General features: G+C 39.8%; 1 protein-coding gene across 2 annotated transcripts in view; it reads left to right on the top strand.

Moving 5' to 3' along the window:
• LOC139728840 (USP6 N-terminal-like protein) overlaps positions 1-15718 on the top strand; it is a 121310-nt gene that overhangs the window by 14325 nt on the left and 91267 nt on the right. For both annotated transcript variants that reach the window (XM_071639777.1, XM_071639776.1), the window contains exon 2: positions 5462-5635. In XM_071639777.1, coding sequence (XP_071495878.1) covers positions 5632-5635 — 4 coding nt within the window. In that variant the 5' untranslated portion in view covers positions 5462-5631. The remainder of the gene's footprint in view (positions 1-5461; positions 5636-15718) is intronic.

Genomic DNA, 15718 nt, shown 5'->3' with positions numbered 1-15718 from the left:
GATTTTTAGTGTTGCGTTTAAACGCAATTGAGTTTAAGTTTCCTACAATTTTCTAGTTTCGCGTGATTATCAAACGCAAGTCTTTTCAGCGTGCCATGTGTTTTGATGGACTTGCATTTGATTTTCAGAGTTGCGTTTAAACGCGAGTTAAAAAAAAAGTTCCCTACAATTTGCATACAGTTGCATTTAATTTGTAATTTTGTTTACGAAATAAAAATTAATGCAAGTCTTTTAAACAATAACACACTTCCGTAGATGTTTAGAGATGCGTTTAAACACAGTTTCTTATAGTTTCGTACAAAAACCGCAAGTCTTCTCTGCAACGCACTTGCGTTTAAATACAGCGTTACGTGTGATATGATGGACTTGCATTTGATTTTTAGAGTTGCGTTTAAACGCAATTGAGTTAAAAAAAAGTTCCCTACAATTTTCTAGTTTCGTATGATTATCAAACGCAAGTCTTTCAGCGTTCCGTGCGATTTGATGGACTTGCATTTGATTTTTAGAGTTGCGTTTAAACGCAATTGAGTTAAAAAAAGTTCCCTACAATTTTCTAGTTTCGTATGATTATCAAACGCAAGTCTTTCAGCGTTCCGTGCGATTTGATGGACTTGCATTTGATTTTTAGTGTTGCGTTTAAACGCAATTGAGTTGAAGTTTCCTACAATTTTCTAGTTTCGTGTGATTATCAAACGCAAGTCTTTTCAGCGTGCCATGTGTTTTGATGGACTTGCATTTGATTTTCAGAGTTGCGTTTAATTTTTAATTTTGCTTATACGAAATGAAAAAAATAATGCAAGTCTTTTCAACAATAACGCACTTCCGTCATTTCCGTAGATGTATAGAGATTTATTTAAACGCAGTTTCTAGTTTCGTACAAAAACCGCAAGTCTTCTCTGCAACGCTCTTGCATTTAAATACATCGTTGCGTGTGATTTGATGGACTTGCATTTGATTTTTAGAGTTGCGTTTAAACGCAATTGAGTTTCAGGTTCGTAACAATTATTTTCTAGTTTCATATGATTATCAAACGCAAGTCTTTTCAGCAACGCAATTGCGTTTAAATGCAAAAGTTGCGTGTGATTTGATATCACCTGCATTTGATTTTTTGAGTTGCATTGTAATAAATCTTTTTAGAAAGGGCCCTGGTTTTAATACCGCTTCGGAATAATCAACGTTAGAATATTCGGATTTACAAAAACAGGGGCAGGGGGCACATACCCCCCCCCCCCTATACTTTTTGGGGCACCATATCAAATGTGCCCCCTTTTCTGGAATATGCCCCTTTTTAGGAGAATGGGACCGATTTTGCACCAGGGCAACTGAAAGTACAAAAAGGGCCTGGAAGGAGCACAGGGGCAGCTCTCGGGGGGGGGGGGGGGGGGGGGCAGGGGTACACAGTGCCCCTCCACCTTTTGGAGGATCAACTAAATGTGCCCTTTTTTCTTTGAAGGTGCCCCCTTTTTCCTGTAAAGGGGGACACACTTCTTCCTAAGGGGCAGTTTTAAGAACAAAAAGGGCACTTTGAGGAACGAAAAGGGCACTTTGAGGAACGAAAAGGGCACTTTGAGGAACGAAAAGGGCACTTTGAGGAACTAAAAGGGCACTTTGAGGAACGAAAAGGGCACTTTGAGGAACGAAAAGGGCACTTTGAGGAACTACAAGGGCACTTTGAGGAACAAAAAGGGCACTTTGAGGAGCAAAAAGGGCACTTTGAGGAACAAAAGGGCACTTTGAGGAACAAAAATCAAAAAGGGCACTTTGAGGAACAAAAAGGGCACTTTGAGGAACACTTTCAACTAACCAGCCAACCCGTGTTCACATACAGTGTTACGGGGGTGGGGGATCTGCACAATTTTTTTTTTACATTTTATCTCACTTTTTTTTCGCATGCGTGCCCTCGATCACATTTACTGTGAGCATGCGGGCATGAATGCAGAGCGAGAGAGATGGCAATTCTCGCAGCCGTCCGACATGCTCCAGACGATTTAATAGCCGCATTCCCCACACTAACACACGCATGCACATACTGCACCCACCCAACGCGCTCAACCGCTGATTGCGACACTCGACGTACAGACACCATCAACTTACTTCCGTACGTACGCGCGGGCACACTACGAATACAGTCCAAGAAGTGGACTACTACCTAGCTAGTAACTCTATGGCCGCTGCGCTGCGGAGGCAGTCGGAACGGTCAAAGCCGGTCGGCCGTACCGTACGTACATAAGTACAAGTGTACGTACACGTCGTCTCGTTGAGTTTGAATCAGATAAGAATAGTGGGACGCGAGTGAACTGAACAGAAGGTATGATATTTGAGATGAGGAAATTTGTTCAAGCTTATTGAAGTGTAGACTTTGAGAAAGGGCATATTATACGTCATATACAATAACTTTCATTCTAAAAGGGCACCACGGCCACAAGAAAAAGGGCACATTTTTTTTTGGCCGTAACTTTGATCACGGAAGAAAGGGCATTGCGGCCAACGAGAGGGGCACCGACGGCCATGGCCGTCGGTGGCCGTCGGTTAATTCGAGGCCTGATCCCAGTTGCAAGAATGCATACTGTAGCTTTTCATACCCATAGTTTATATTGCATTATGAAATAATTTCCATAGTTTTATCCATTTAGTGTATTTCCAAATCGTTTGATTTGAAACACGAAATGTCGCTCATACAGTGTATCTTGTGTGGAAATGGGCACAGAAAAAAAAATGTCACAAGTTCTACACTATTTTACAGTCATATAGTTGCTTATTGTATTTCAAATATTTTGTTAATATAACTTTTTGAATTGGAACTTGGGGTGGTATTCTGAAAATCTTCCTAAGTTTCTTCCTAAGTCAGAAACTTAGGAAGTGCCTAGGAAAGACAAAATTGGTATTCTGAAAATTCTTCCTAGGCACTTCTTAATGCAAATGAAGCCATCCTTATCCCCACCCACGTCCTTTCCTAAGCCAATACGAAATGCCGTATCATAAGGAACTAACCAATGTCTGCCAATGACAATCGCATATTACAGTGACGTAAGGTCAAATACGCGAGTACGCGGCATGTCCCCTTTCTCACGCTCATTTCGCGCATCAAAGTACATGTGCGCGCAATTACTGACAAGCGCGCCTATCACGATGCTTGCAGTTTGCTATTCTTAACAACATACTTAGGACAGGGGTGGAGCTTTCCTAAATATTTTCCTAAAATTCTTTCCTAAGTGCATTCTAGAATACCAACTTCTTCCTAAGTCAGAAATTTGCATATTCCCTCCCCCTTCCTAAGTTTCTTCCTAAGTCTACTTAGGAAGAAACTTAGGAAGATTTTCAGAATACCACTTAGGAAAAAATCCTGACTTAGGAAGAAATTTCTTCCTAGGAAGGATTTCAGAATACCACCCTTGGTATTTAATGGTAAGGTTGAATTTTTTTATCAAGGACCTCAGTGACGGATTTAGGATGGGGACTTTCCCTATTCAGAACAAAAGTTCTAAAGCTACTTCCTATCTTGTAAGATGTGATCACTTTGTGTTATGGGAGGTAATAATTTGGTGTTGTTCATTTTGCAAATCAAAGTCAGTTGACTTGCAAAATTTGTGAAAAATACCACCTACATGTATTCAGTATTCATACAAATGTATGCTTGTGGGGTTTACAAATTGTCATGAGGTGAGCGCTGTTAAGACAAGGTATTGAAATACCAGTTTGAAATATTTTCAGGAAAACTATACATGTGTAGTACAGACCAACACACAAATCCACCTCAATATTCCATGAGAGAGGATGCTTTGAGCTAGGGCTAGGGATCTTGGGAGGTAGGAGAGAATTTACCTTGCCTGGGAATTCATTATGGCGGAGATGTTTCTGTGTTTGTTGTCTGTGCTTTGCCAGAGGGCTGCCAAAAGGCATAGACGTCAGACCTTTGCTGTTTTCATCTAGTGAGCATTTTGCGAGTGTGCCAGGTGCTTGCCTTGGATTTTTCGTTCTTGTTTTTGTTTTGTTTTTTAATTAATGGTATCGCTAGCGCCTGCGGAAGGTGTTGCATTCTTGGAAGTGGGAATGTGGGCAAATATCATAGCAAAAAAACAACAACCCAAAACAAACAAAATGTCCCCCTTTTATAGCCCCTGTAAAAGAATCTACTACCAAAGATTGACCAGGAAGAAGAGATGTAGGACACCATTACATAATATTTTTTTTTTCACAATCATCATGAAGAAATGTCAAATCGGCATTCCTCAAACATTGGTTATAAGAATCTAGTAGCTGTACATGTAGTACATCATTACTGTAAAGTTGAGAGTTAAATGACCACTGGAATTTATTGTGTAATTGAAAAGTAATCATATTTGTTATATTTATGTGAAATGGGCTCATTGTTGCACGATATAACAAGATGAAGCATTCAGTCTATTGTTAAAAAAAGTCTAAAAAATGTAAATCTTTGTTAGATGTGAAGTGTGACTGGAAGTGGATTTCTTCCGTTGGTGTAGGATATTGCGTGATATGTGAGAAATTCTTTGCATTCAGGCTATGTGTAGTGCTTACCGTACTGTTTACATGAAGTTTACCACTTTTGCGTCTGCTATGAGAATCTGAAGATGAAATTTTCATGACCTTTTGAAGGCTTGCGAAGGACGATGTCTACTTGTTTAATCTAGGACTTGCATCGGCAATGCAAATGCACAGCAAGTTCACAAAACTGTACACATACATGCACAATGTAAATATTCCCATTGTACAGTGCTCACAGAGTTATAAGTTATCAATATGTTTGTTTGTGTGTGTGTGTTGTTGTTTTTTTTTCAATAAAAAATGATGTTTCCTTATGACCGTGCAAGCACTTGCAAATGAAAAGTAAAGTTACAAGTTTAGTCAAGAAGAGCCTGTAGTGTTTAATCAGTTGAGAGAAAAGATGTTAGAAAGTTTGGCTGCGTTTTGTTGAAGTCAAGAGAGAGAATCACATTTCAAAATGCATTTCGAATGGTGTTTACAAACGGGGTTTGAAACACGATTCTCATGGTGCCGTGTCATCCAACCTCTTGTAATCATGATCTGAGTGTTGTCACTGCGAGCTGCTTTGTACTGTTCTACTTAGGAAGTGGTGGTTGGCTTTTTGTAACTGATGGCATTTATACGGGAAGTTGACCTTCGCAGCTTTGAGATATAAATGCGTTTCAAAACCGCATTGCATTTATAATGCTTGCAGAAAGGAGATCATGGTCTCAAACGCATTTCAAAAGGCCCTCTGAATGGTTTTTCAAATCGGTGTTTCTATAGATATGCATTTGAAAACCCGGTTGCATTTATCTGTCGCCTGAAAATGCCTCAAACGTGTTTAGGATCGTGATTTAGCCTCAGAAAGATTTTTAATAAACGCATCCTTTGATATGATAACTGTATGTATTGGTGTACTCTATCATGTGCCACAGATGTAACATACATTTCTCTCTCTCTCCATCACCCTCAGGTCTGTGGCAGCGCTTTCGTTGATGCATGGTACGTGCCGTTGAATGGTGAAATTTTCATGCTTGCCAAACTTGGAACTGCTTGCCTCGCCCGACGTGGGAGTCGTTCCGATTGTTCCAAAGTGCGCGTAATGAAGGAATACGCTCTATTACGCCTCAACCCCGTTCTGAGATGAGTAAGTACGAGTACACTGTGCCCACCATTCCATGGCCTAATATGCAGTGACGAACTCCACCTCCTCCTCTCTCTCTCTCTCTCTCTCTCTTTCTCTCACAATGAACCATTTTCCCAATGTATTTGTAATTCATATTTCATACATGCATGCTATACATTGAACCCAAGGATTATCCAAGGTAACCCAGAATTTTGACCACACTTGTTTTAAGGTTGTGTCACCTACAACAATCAAAGATGCAAAGTTGGACACATCCAGAGTGAAAAAAAATAATAATAATAATCATAGAGCAAGCATTGAAAAGAAAAGAAATATAGACCAGTTTGATAGTGCATGGGATTGTCAGGAAAAAGAAAAATTGACTTTAAGTTCATCGGGGTTCTATTCCCCTGTATGTCATGAGATAACACTGTTCAGATAAATGGTAAGTGGTAATATTTTAAAAATGTATGCTTCCATCCATTCAAAACATTGCCAGGTTATGCAGTCAGTGTGTAGTGTATGTGTGACTGTGCTCAAATCGACGTCAATTTCAGTGCATCACTTATCTATATCGCCATCACTGCCAACATCATTCATCAACAGCATCAGCATTGTCAACATCCAACATCAACATGAACGTCAACATCACCATCATTATCAATGAAATCAACATTGATTTCCACATCATCATTGATATCAAAATCGACATCAACATCAACATTACGATTAACATCAGCACTGACATCAGCATCAATATCAATATCAATATTGACCTCAGCATTAGTATCGACATCCACGTCGACATTTACATCAACAATGACATCAGAAGTAATATCAACATCTGCTGAATCATTATTGCTGTGATGTTATTCTGACATTATGATGTGTGGGAGTTACACGCAGAAGTGTTTTATATACCTGTAATGAAGGAAGATACTTTGATTGTGAGATTATTCACAGCATCGTAAAGGACAAAAATGGAGCGAGTTCGTAGAGGCCAAAGTGGATGTACATCTATACGTTATACACATGTATGCATGTTAGAATTACAGTGACTACGTGTACAGAACACGATAGTTCGTCTCTGCAAATGTACGCTGTAGTCCCTCCTAATCACACAAATGTACCTAACCTAATCAGAAATTCTCTCCCTCCACTAATTTCCGAACGTGGACTGAAGCATGACCGCACATTCACAGAGCCTGCATATACTCTATATCAATGTCAGTTAAAAGCAGAAGGATGTGACAATTAGATTTTCACAGAATTACTCAATGCATCAAACAGAGGTCAGGTAATTATAGGCCTGTACTGTGAGGGCACTGCATGTAGGTTGCTCTTTCTGAAGGCATTAGAAGTGAAATATGAAGGCTATGATCTATTGTGCCAGGGAAGGATGTAAACTTAAAGCGAAACCAACACTAGTGTCACACACCCACACAGTTCATTGTCATGATATTTTGACCATACGTTCTTTGTGCAGCGTGATGCGAGCAGTATCATCAGTTTAATAGTCAATACACAAGAGGTTTGTGTTTTGTAACTGAGCCCAACTTTGGTCAACACATTTTACGCATCATGTGAATGTGCTTTAATTGGTGCCAAAGGTTGGATGCGTGATATGAAATGTTTTTGCAGTAGGATTTATGGCATATAAATAAGACATTTATGGCTTCTTGAAAGCTGCGTTCGTTGCTGTAATGCACAAGTTGACAGGATGCACAGTTTTGATGCTAGGAATAGAATTATATGGCTTCTTTTTTTTTTCACAAAAGTGCTAAACATTGAGTGTTGCTGCACGTAGATCGCCTTTGAGGGAGAGAGAAAAAAAATACCCGGAATGTGATTATCAAAGGATCTTACTGCGATATTTTTCGTAATCAATTGTATGTGTAATATGCATGTGAGTACCTGATATTGAATATTTTTTCTTACAATCTCAAAAACCATGGATATTGTACAATTCAAAAGAGCAATACACATTGCAACAAAAAACTTTCTGGAAAGTACATTTGTGTATGAGCAACGAGCATATCAGAGGAATTGCAGAGACTCCAACTCTCCCGTTTTCGACGGGAGATCTCCCGCCGAAATCCATTTTTGCAAAATCTCCCGTTCTCCCGCTTGAGATTTAATCATCCCGCCCTGGCTCACTGTCTTCCGTTTTAAAGGATTTCTTATTATACCCCCGCCAAACGAAGTTTGAAGGGGGTATATAGGAATCAGCGGACGGTCGGGCGGTCGGTCCGTTGCAAATCTTGCGTCGCGAACTACTTCCTCAGTTTTCAACCGATTCCCATAAAACTTGGCACAGATGTGTGCCTTGGGTTGAAGATGTGCAAGACGTATTTTTTGACAGTACCCAAAAGTACGTTGCCATGGTAACGGCATATTATGGGCAAAAATGGGTACAAATCTTGCGTCGCGAACTCCTCCCACAGTTTTTGATCAATTTTTATGAAATTAGGTACAGATGTTCATCTGAATATGTTAATGTGCAAGACACATATTTCCGCAGTGGCAAAAAGTGCGTTGCCATGGTAACGGCATGTTATTGGTAAAATATAGGGCAAAACGCTTCATGGCAAAACTGCTTCATCAGTGTTCTTCCAATTCTCATGGAATTCATATTGAATGTTTGTCTTAGGATATAGGTCAGCATGACACATTTCTTGACAGTGACAAAAAGTATGTTGCCATGGTAACAGCTCACATATCATGAGCCAAAATGATGGAAAATTTTGTGTTGCAAACTACTTCCTCAGTTTTTGCCCAATTTCCATGAAACTTGGTACAGATGTGCAAGACGCATTTTTCGACAGTACCCAAAAGTACGTTGCCATGGTAACGGCATATTAATGGCAGAAGATCAAGGAAAGATCTTGCGGATTTAACTACTTCCTCAGTTTTTTGACCAAAGCTTATGAAATGTTGTTTTGACCAAAGCTTATGAAATGTTGTTTGGCGGGGGTATAACCAGTCGCTGTAGCGACATTTCTAGTTTATTGCTATCGTATGTTGAACAAATAAGCCTTAGATAGCACCAGAGAGCATCTATAACCCTAGGAACTTCGCGCTTCGCACACATAAACTTGGAGTCTCCCGTTTGCTAGGGGTTTCAGGCGGGAGAATCTCCAGATCAGAAGGTGCTTGGGGTTGGAGTCTCTGGAATTGTGTTTGGTTGAGGTACACATGGAAAACTTCAAACCCTGTGAAAACATACCTAGTATGGGGTATTTATATGAGGTGTAACAATTTCTTGGTACTACTCATGTACAGTTTATGTTCAACTTTGCAGATGGTGATATAAATGCCATGTACAGCATATGCCTCCCCCCCCAAAAAAAAAAAAAAAGTATAAAAAAAAAATCAAGTATTGCAAAATTATCTTATTATACTTTAAGTTACAAAGAAATATAAATGCCAGGTAAGATTTGGACATCCACTTATCCACATAAACACAGACACACACAAACATGCACACACACACACACACACACACACACAGATGCACACAAACTTACTGTATACACCTATTCTTGTTGTACACTTATACTATTTTGTGCACACTAACAATATGCATCAACATTCAAAAGTGCTCTGAAGGTTATAATCTCCTTAGTTCTGTCAAAGCAGAATATTGTTTTACTTAAAACTGTATCTGACATCAAGGTTGTGGTGTACATGCATGTCTAATTAACATTCCGTGCTTTACAGAGTTTGATTTTTAGACTTCGTTTTGTTGGTAATGCATCAGATTTTGCTGAAACATGCAACCCCAAATCCACTTTTTAGGGGGAGGGGGTGGGGTGGGATTTGCACCAGGTAGGCCTACATGTTTAATGTTGCCATGATTCAAAAATTTGGGATCTCATTATACATGTTTATTGCCAGTATGTACATTCTATGTGTACATGTATCGATACAAAATCATGTAAACACAATGTATTCATAAGAAAATTTGAAGCATAATATCAACATGAATGGGATGTCATGCTTTATGTCACACCTACAAATAGCTTGATTAACAGAGCACATCTTTTAACAGAGCACATCTTTAGTAGGATTGTGCCGTGTACAGTGTAAGTGGCCTGCTATTTGTGTGTTACTGAGTAGGCCTACATGCCACTCACATACAATTTGTACAACTGATCAACAGGCTGTGATATCTGTGGTATTTTTGTCCCATTTTTTGTCAGCGATAGAATTAGCACACCGTATAATCCATTCACAACAAGCTTGTTGATGCTGGAAGAAAACACTCGTAGTGGTGTGTATGTGGTGTAGTGTGAAGTAGTACTATCCTGTGAGGGAGAGAGATATATGCTTGTAACAGACCAATGTTTACAGAGTCAATAATAGCTGTGAGCCGTCCTACAGTGAGTGTACAGTGTAAGGTCATGCAAGTGGTGTATACCACAGTGAATTCCGATCTTGGTTTGAATAAGCTGTGGGTAAAATGGAATGGCCTGGATTGACAACTCGGACAGGACGTCACTGGCAAGATCAATATCAGCTGGCCTCAATTGGATCTGGAAGTCTGCACTAACGTCCTTAGCATGGCAGATGGAGTTTCCATACTTACACTGTAGACAGTGCATTCAAAATGGGCTTGTATTATCTCAGTATGTCTAGTGAGACAATCATAGGATTTTTTTTCATTCTAACACACACATGGTATACATTTACATTGTAGGCCTACATTATACGTATACCTGCACAAAGCATACATTGTACAACTTACAAGGCAAGTCGTTCCCAATGAGTAAGGTCATCATGGGTGACATACACATTTTAGAACTAAACATGGTGGTACTCTTTGAAGTTTGATATACCATTCTAGTGAGTGACAGTCTTGTTGCAAAATTACAGAACCGTCTTTGCGTCTAGCAGTGTTATTATAGTGATGAGAATTTGTTGTACACAATGTATAGTGCAATGTGTTTATTATACATTACAGGCAGAGTCAATACTTATGCATGTTTGTGTGAAAAATCTATTTTATGGTGGTGGTGGTGAAGGCCGTAGAATGATACAGGTAGGCCCCTAGACAGTTTGTCTCAACGTAATTTTGATGTGTGCATGTTGCAGCCCAAGAACTTTAGGATAAAAATAATCATGGATTATGTGAGACATGTCAAAATCCAAGTACTGTGTCATACATCAGACAGTTTTACATGGGAATGCAAGGTAGCCAGTTTTTTTTTATCAATTTGTACCTTTATGTATTCATTTTTTTTAAGGGGTTGGGGTTAATCCTTTAATAAAAATTCTGCAGGAAGGAACATTCTCAGGACTTTCTATGCAATGAAGCTTGTTCTTGGAGAGTCGATGATGCATGTGCAAAAATGGCCCATGCAGCTTTGCGATGGCTCATAGCATTCTCATTGTGTGTGCAGCAAAGCCCTGTGCCGACTCTCAATATGCCACACGGCAGTTCTGCCCAAATTGGCAAGATTATCAACCAAGCCTCCGTGTCGCACGAGCTGATGACTTTGGGTGCAATCAGCTGTGCAGAGTAAAGTGTGTGTTGTGTGTGCGCGCTTGCCTGCCGCCAAGTCCCGAGTTAATGAAACGATTGCCGAAACCTTCCACCCGCTCGCCTGTTGCAGAGAAGATAAACTCCTCCATTGTTTATTCAGCAGCATTTGCAGGTGATGGTAGACTGAGGGTTAAGTCCATGTATAGATCGACTCTCATTTTCATCCAGATGGAATGCATTCCGCATGTAGACGTGTTAGCATGCAATTAGATTTCTGGATCAATCCCCCCCCCCCACCTCCGGTTTATCTGCCGATGCACACACACAGTAATACAAGGTTAAGCATGTGAAAGTACTCTGAACATCACTGTAGGAACATGTAGACTTGATGTGTGCTGCAGCGCTGCCATTTTAAAATGCATGGCAAAGGGATTGGAGGGGAGATGATGTTTAGATTTGATTTAGCTCTGTCAGGTACATGTATGTACACTAAGAGTGAAAATGTGTACGTTAATCTCCTGTGCTGTACTTCAAGCTCGTTTGAACAGTTTCTGTTCAGATACGAAGCAGGATGCGCAATGAATCCGAATGGAAGCGCGGCATTCAATTACACTACCGGTACTCTTCAAACCCCCGTCTCACTTGGCCCACCCCACAGAACTATACAAAAAAAGCAACAGAAATAGAAAACGGATGAACCTGTTTTCAGACTGTGAAACTGAGAGTCACCATGACTGGAGATAAGTGTTTATATACAGATATAATACAAATGTATATCTGAAATAAGGTCTGTGTGTGCATAAATATGATACACTGCCCCATATATGGACAGGTAGGCACAATGTAGTTTGTACATGGTAGATTATATAGATGAATAGATACAAGTGCACGTATGTATGTTGTATAAATATATTTACTCTTGTGTGACCATTCATAACAAACCCCTTCCCACTAAAAAGATAAGATAAAAGAAAGCACCAGGTAAGCTTTGTTTGTTAAGCTTAAGTTCTAAGAGAGAAGATTCCAGCTTTAAAATGATATTTATTTATAACATTTTGGTATTGGATGTTCCTAACTAAACCCAAACAAATGATGGAAAGTCGAACATTTGAGAATACTGCCTGTGGAAAAAAAAGGGGGATTTTTGAAAAATCCTTGGCAACCACATTAAATAGACTGTCAGATTAACTTCACAATTCAGTATGACAATCCTATTCATGATTAAATGTTAAAGTATCAAATTTACTGCTGACTGTTTTTCAGGCAATTGTTCACATATAGTGTGTACAGTATTTTACCTCATAGATAGGAATAAAAACCCTGACTTGAGACAAAATAAAATAACTTTCAAAAAGTTATTGAAAGGACTGTTCATACATCAATTTTATGCTTCTAAACTTGAAATTTACCCAATGTAATAGATGTACTTCCTTTAAAAATTTTATTCAAATTTATTTTTTGGTGTATGCCCTGGATACAGTCATGTGATGTGCAGGCTGAGATAGAGACAAATGAATAATCGAATTTTCTACCGCCTTCAGTCCAAAGTACTTAACTTATTTATGCATGCCACTTCCAATATTAAAATAGCTTGCAGCTCACAGTGCTACCTCTGTAGCTGCAGACTGGAGCCATGGGTCATTCCGGAACCTTTGCACCCTTTTTATAAATGCAGGGGGTGGAAATGGGGATGGGGGGGGGGGGGGGGGGAGGGGTGGACGGGGGAGGGGAGAGGGTAAAAGATGAAGGATGGAAGTTGAGTGACAGGAGTGAAATATCTAATGAATCGGATGATTTGAGGGCAAGGGAGAGCAGACTTTCAAATCATGCCAGGATGGTGCGAGCACCAATTAAACGTCATCAGCCACACCAGTCCAGTAACATAACAGCAAGAAGGTCACATCAAGCCTCCTCAGAATGGACGTTGTAGCTGTGAATTACTGCATGTTTGATGTCTATGGTGTCATAGTTTTTTTCTTCCACAAAAAGATGTAATGTGCACATGCAATGTAGGCTGTAGGACAGCTGAAACTCCTATGTACACATTTGTACATTGATGCATGTATGAAACAGGGTGTAGCATGTCAATACCCATAAGATATGCATGTCATAAAAAGAAAGAGCGTGTGTGCAATATTTGCATTGTACCTGGTAAGCACAGTCCCTGAGTATTGTCACATTCATGATACAATTGTACTCAAGGTGACTCAAGGTACAGAAAGTATAGGATCCTGCATGTTACTATGATGGATATTTATGGATTTACAATGCACATGCTGCGGGCCTACCCAAGGGATCCTGGCTTCTCAGGTTTCAGGTTTCATACTGACACTGAAAGGTGCATGGTTCCGCATTGTTTCTCAACCACTTCGACCCACCCATGGTACGCTCACAAAAGGAAATTCTTTTCAACATAGTCTGTGTTGTAGGAGTAGGATAGTTCTGATATACAGTGTATGTGTGTGGCTGTGGTAGAATGTTTGATCAGAGGGAATTGTATTCTTTTTTTTAATCAAATAAGATTGTCCAATATTCTTCTCTGAAGCTCCCAAATTACCACAAACAGTAATGTATGTGTAGATGTCCAGTTTTATCAGTGCAGCACATATCAAAGGATTAATGACACTTCTTTTCTGGTGGTTAGTGGGCGGATGAGGAATATTGGGAGGGGAAACATCTCTTGAATCTAGTCATAAGCCCTTTGAATATGATTTAGTATTAAAAAGGGAATTGTTTAAATATAATCATTCAGAATTTTTGGCTTCAAAGCAAAATCATAGTGGACTAATCTGACAAATACCATCATCTGAAAAAAAAAAATAGGCTGTATACGTGTACATTCACAGGTGACATGACATTTGCAGCTGTGACAATTACTGAGATCTTACATACAAGTACATGTATTTTCTCCAGGGACTTAGGATTCAGGTTAGGGTTGTGATAGGATTTTAGGTTTAGTTTGATGTGAGGATTAGGATTAGGATTAGGATTAGGGATAGGGTTGTGTCTTTGGGTAGAATTTATGTTTGGTGAAGCATGCAGATATTTCATGGAAGCAATTTTCACATCATGGAACCACATGTGCATATTGTACAATGCAAAAGTACTTCTACATTTTGTAAAATTAATGTCAGGTGCAAATATGATTTTTAGCTAAAAACATGTACAGCTGTACATATCAATCTTCACTGAGCATTCTGTAAATGAAAAGGATATTAATATTGAACTATCAAAGAGTGAATTCTTCTCCTGGCATTGCTTGAAAACAAAAAACAAAGAAAAGATATGAATATGTTGATGGGATAATTTTGATCACTGACCCGATTCAGGCAGATACAACTGTAGGTCTGGGACACAGACTACATGCATTAGGTACACCCTGCATCCATTTGCAAAGCGTTATTTGTCTGTAGGGGGGAAAATATATAACAGTAGAGGTATTTATGATACAGACGTGGACTGCTTGTTGCATGAAGCATACAGTCATGTAGTCACTGTTAGAATGGGGAAGGTTTTAGCTTGGTGTTTTATGTACCGGTACTCACATAAATAGAACGCTGTCCATTGTATGTCTCATACGACTAACAGGTATGATTTAGCTCTCTGTAAAGTGGTGGTCCTGGAAAGCATGCCTTTGAAATGTGCAGTGATACAAGTAACAGGAAGCACACATTCTTCATTTGTCATGGATTGGACATTTGTGAGGGCAGTGGAATAGCCATATCTTCATTAGATATTAAAACACAATGCGACTGTGTGTTGGTGGTACGGAATGCATTACTTGCCATCACCAGCAGTTTACCTCAGACAAATCTCTTGCTCGTGAGGTTGTATACTATATATTTGCTTCATAGAGGATGTCAGTTTGGAATTTAATTAGTAATTTGTTTAGAGATTAACCCCCCCCCCCCACACACACACACACCACACACACACCCACACACACCACGGTCCTTGACCCTTGACGCATCCTTGAGGTCTTCATAACCCATGCCCGCGCAGCTGGCTGTGTGTGGGGCTATGGTGGGCAAGCCACCAGATGAGGGCTAGAGCATCACTGGCCACTGTGGTATGCCAAACAGGCCTGCGGGAGGAATGTCAACAGGAGTTGTCCTACTGACACTCTCAACAAATTACCCTTGCATTCCTGACATGAGAAGAGGCGGGCTCAGTATCAATGGGCAGGCCCCGTTCACATGCCCGAACTAAATTCTGTCTGCAGTTCTCACACGTAAGGCTTTGGCAGACTTGTGAACCATCGCCCAGCGCAAAGTGGGTATTGCGCATGTAGTGCAAGGTGTGTGTGGGTAACATGTTTCATACTTCCTTGCCATTGTTTTTTGTTTTGTTTTTTTGTTTTTAAAACGAGAGCGTACTGATAGATTAGTATTTTACTTTGCGCACTCCATAAGAACCTGATAAGTGGTTGCAGATGAGATTTTGTAGTGCTGCATGTGAGTTTTGATGATGAACATTTGGGTTAGTCTCTTTTTGGGGAAGCTTTAACAGAATTGAGCTGTCTGTTACTAGGCTAGAAACTTCTGACAGGTTGCTTGCTTGTTGTCAAGAGTCAATGAGCTAAATGAAGGTTTGACTTGAACAAGACACTTAACTGGAAG

This window comes from Diadema antillarum, unplaced genomic scaffold, assembly GCF_040938485.1.
Source record: "Diadema antillarum isolate AM-2024a unplaced genomic scaffold, OU_Dant_1.0 seq00000203_RagTag, whole genome shotgun sequence".
NCBI classification, from domain to species: domain Eukaryota; kingdom Metazoa; phylum Echinodermata; class Echinoidea; order Diadematoida; family Diadematidae; genus Diadema; species Diadema antillarum.
This window is presented reverse-complemented; position numbering and strand designations above follow the sequence as displayed.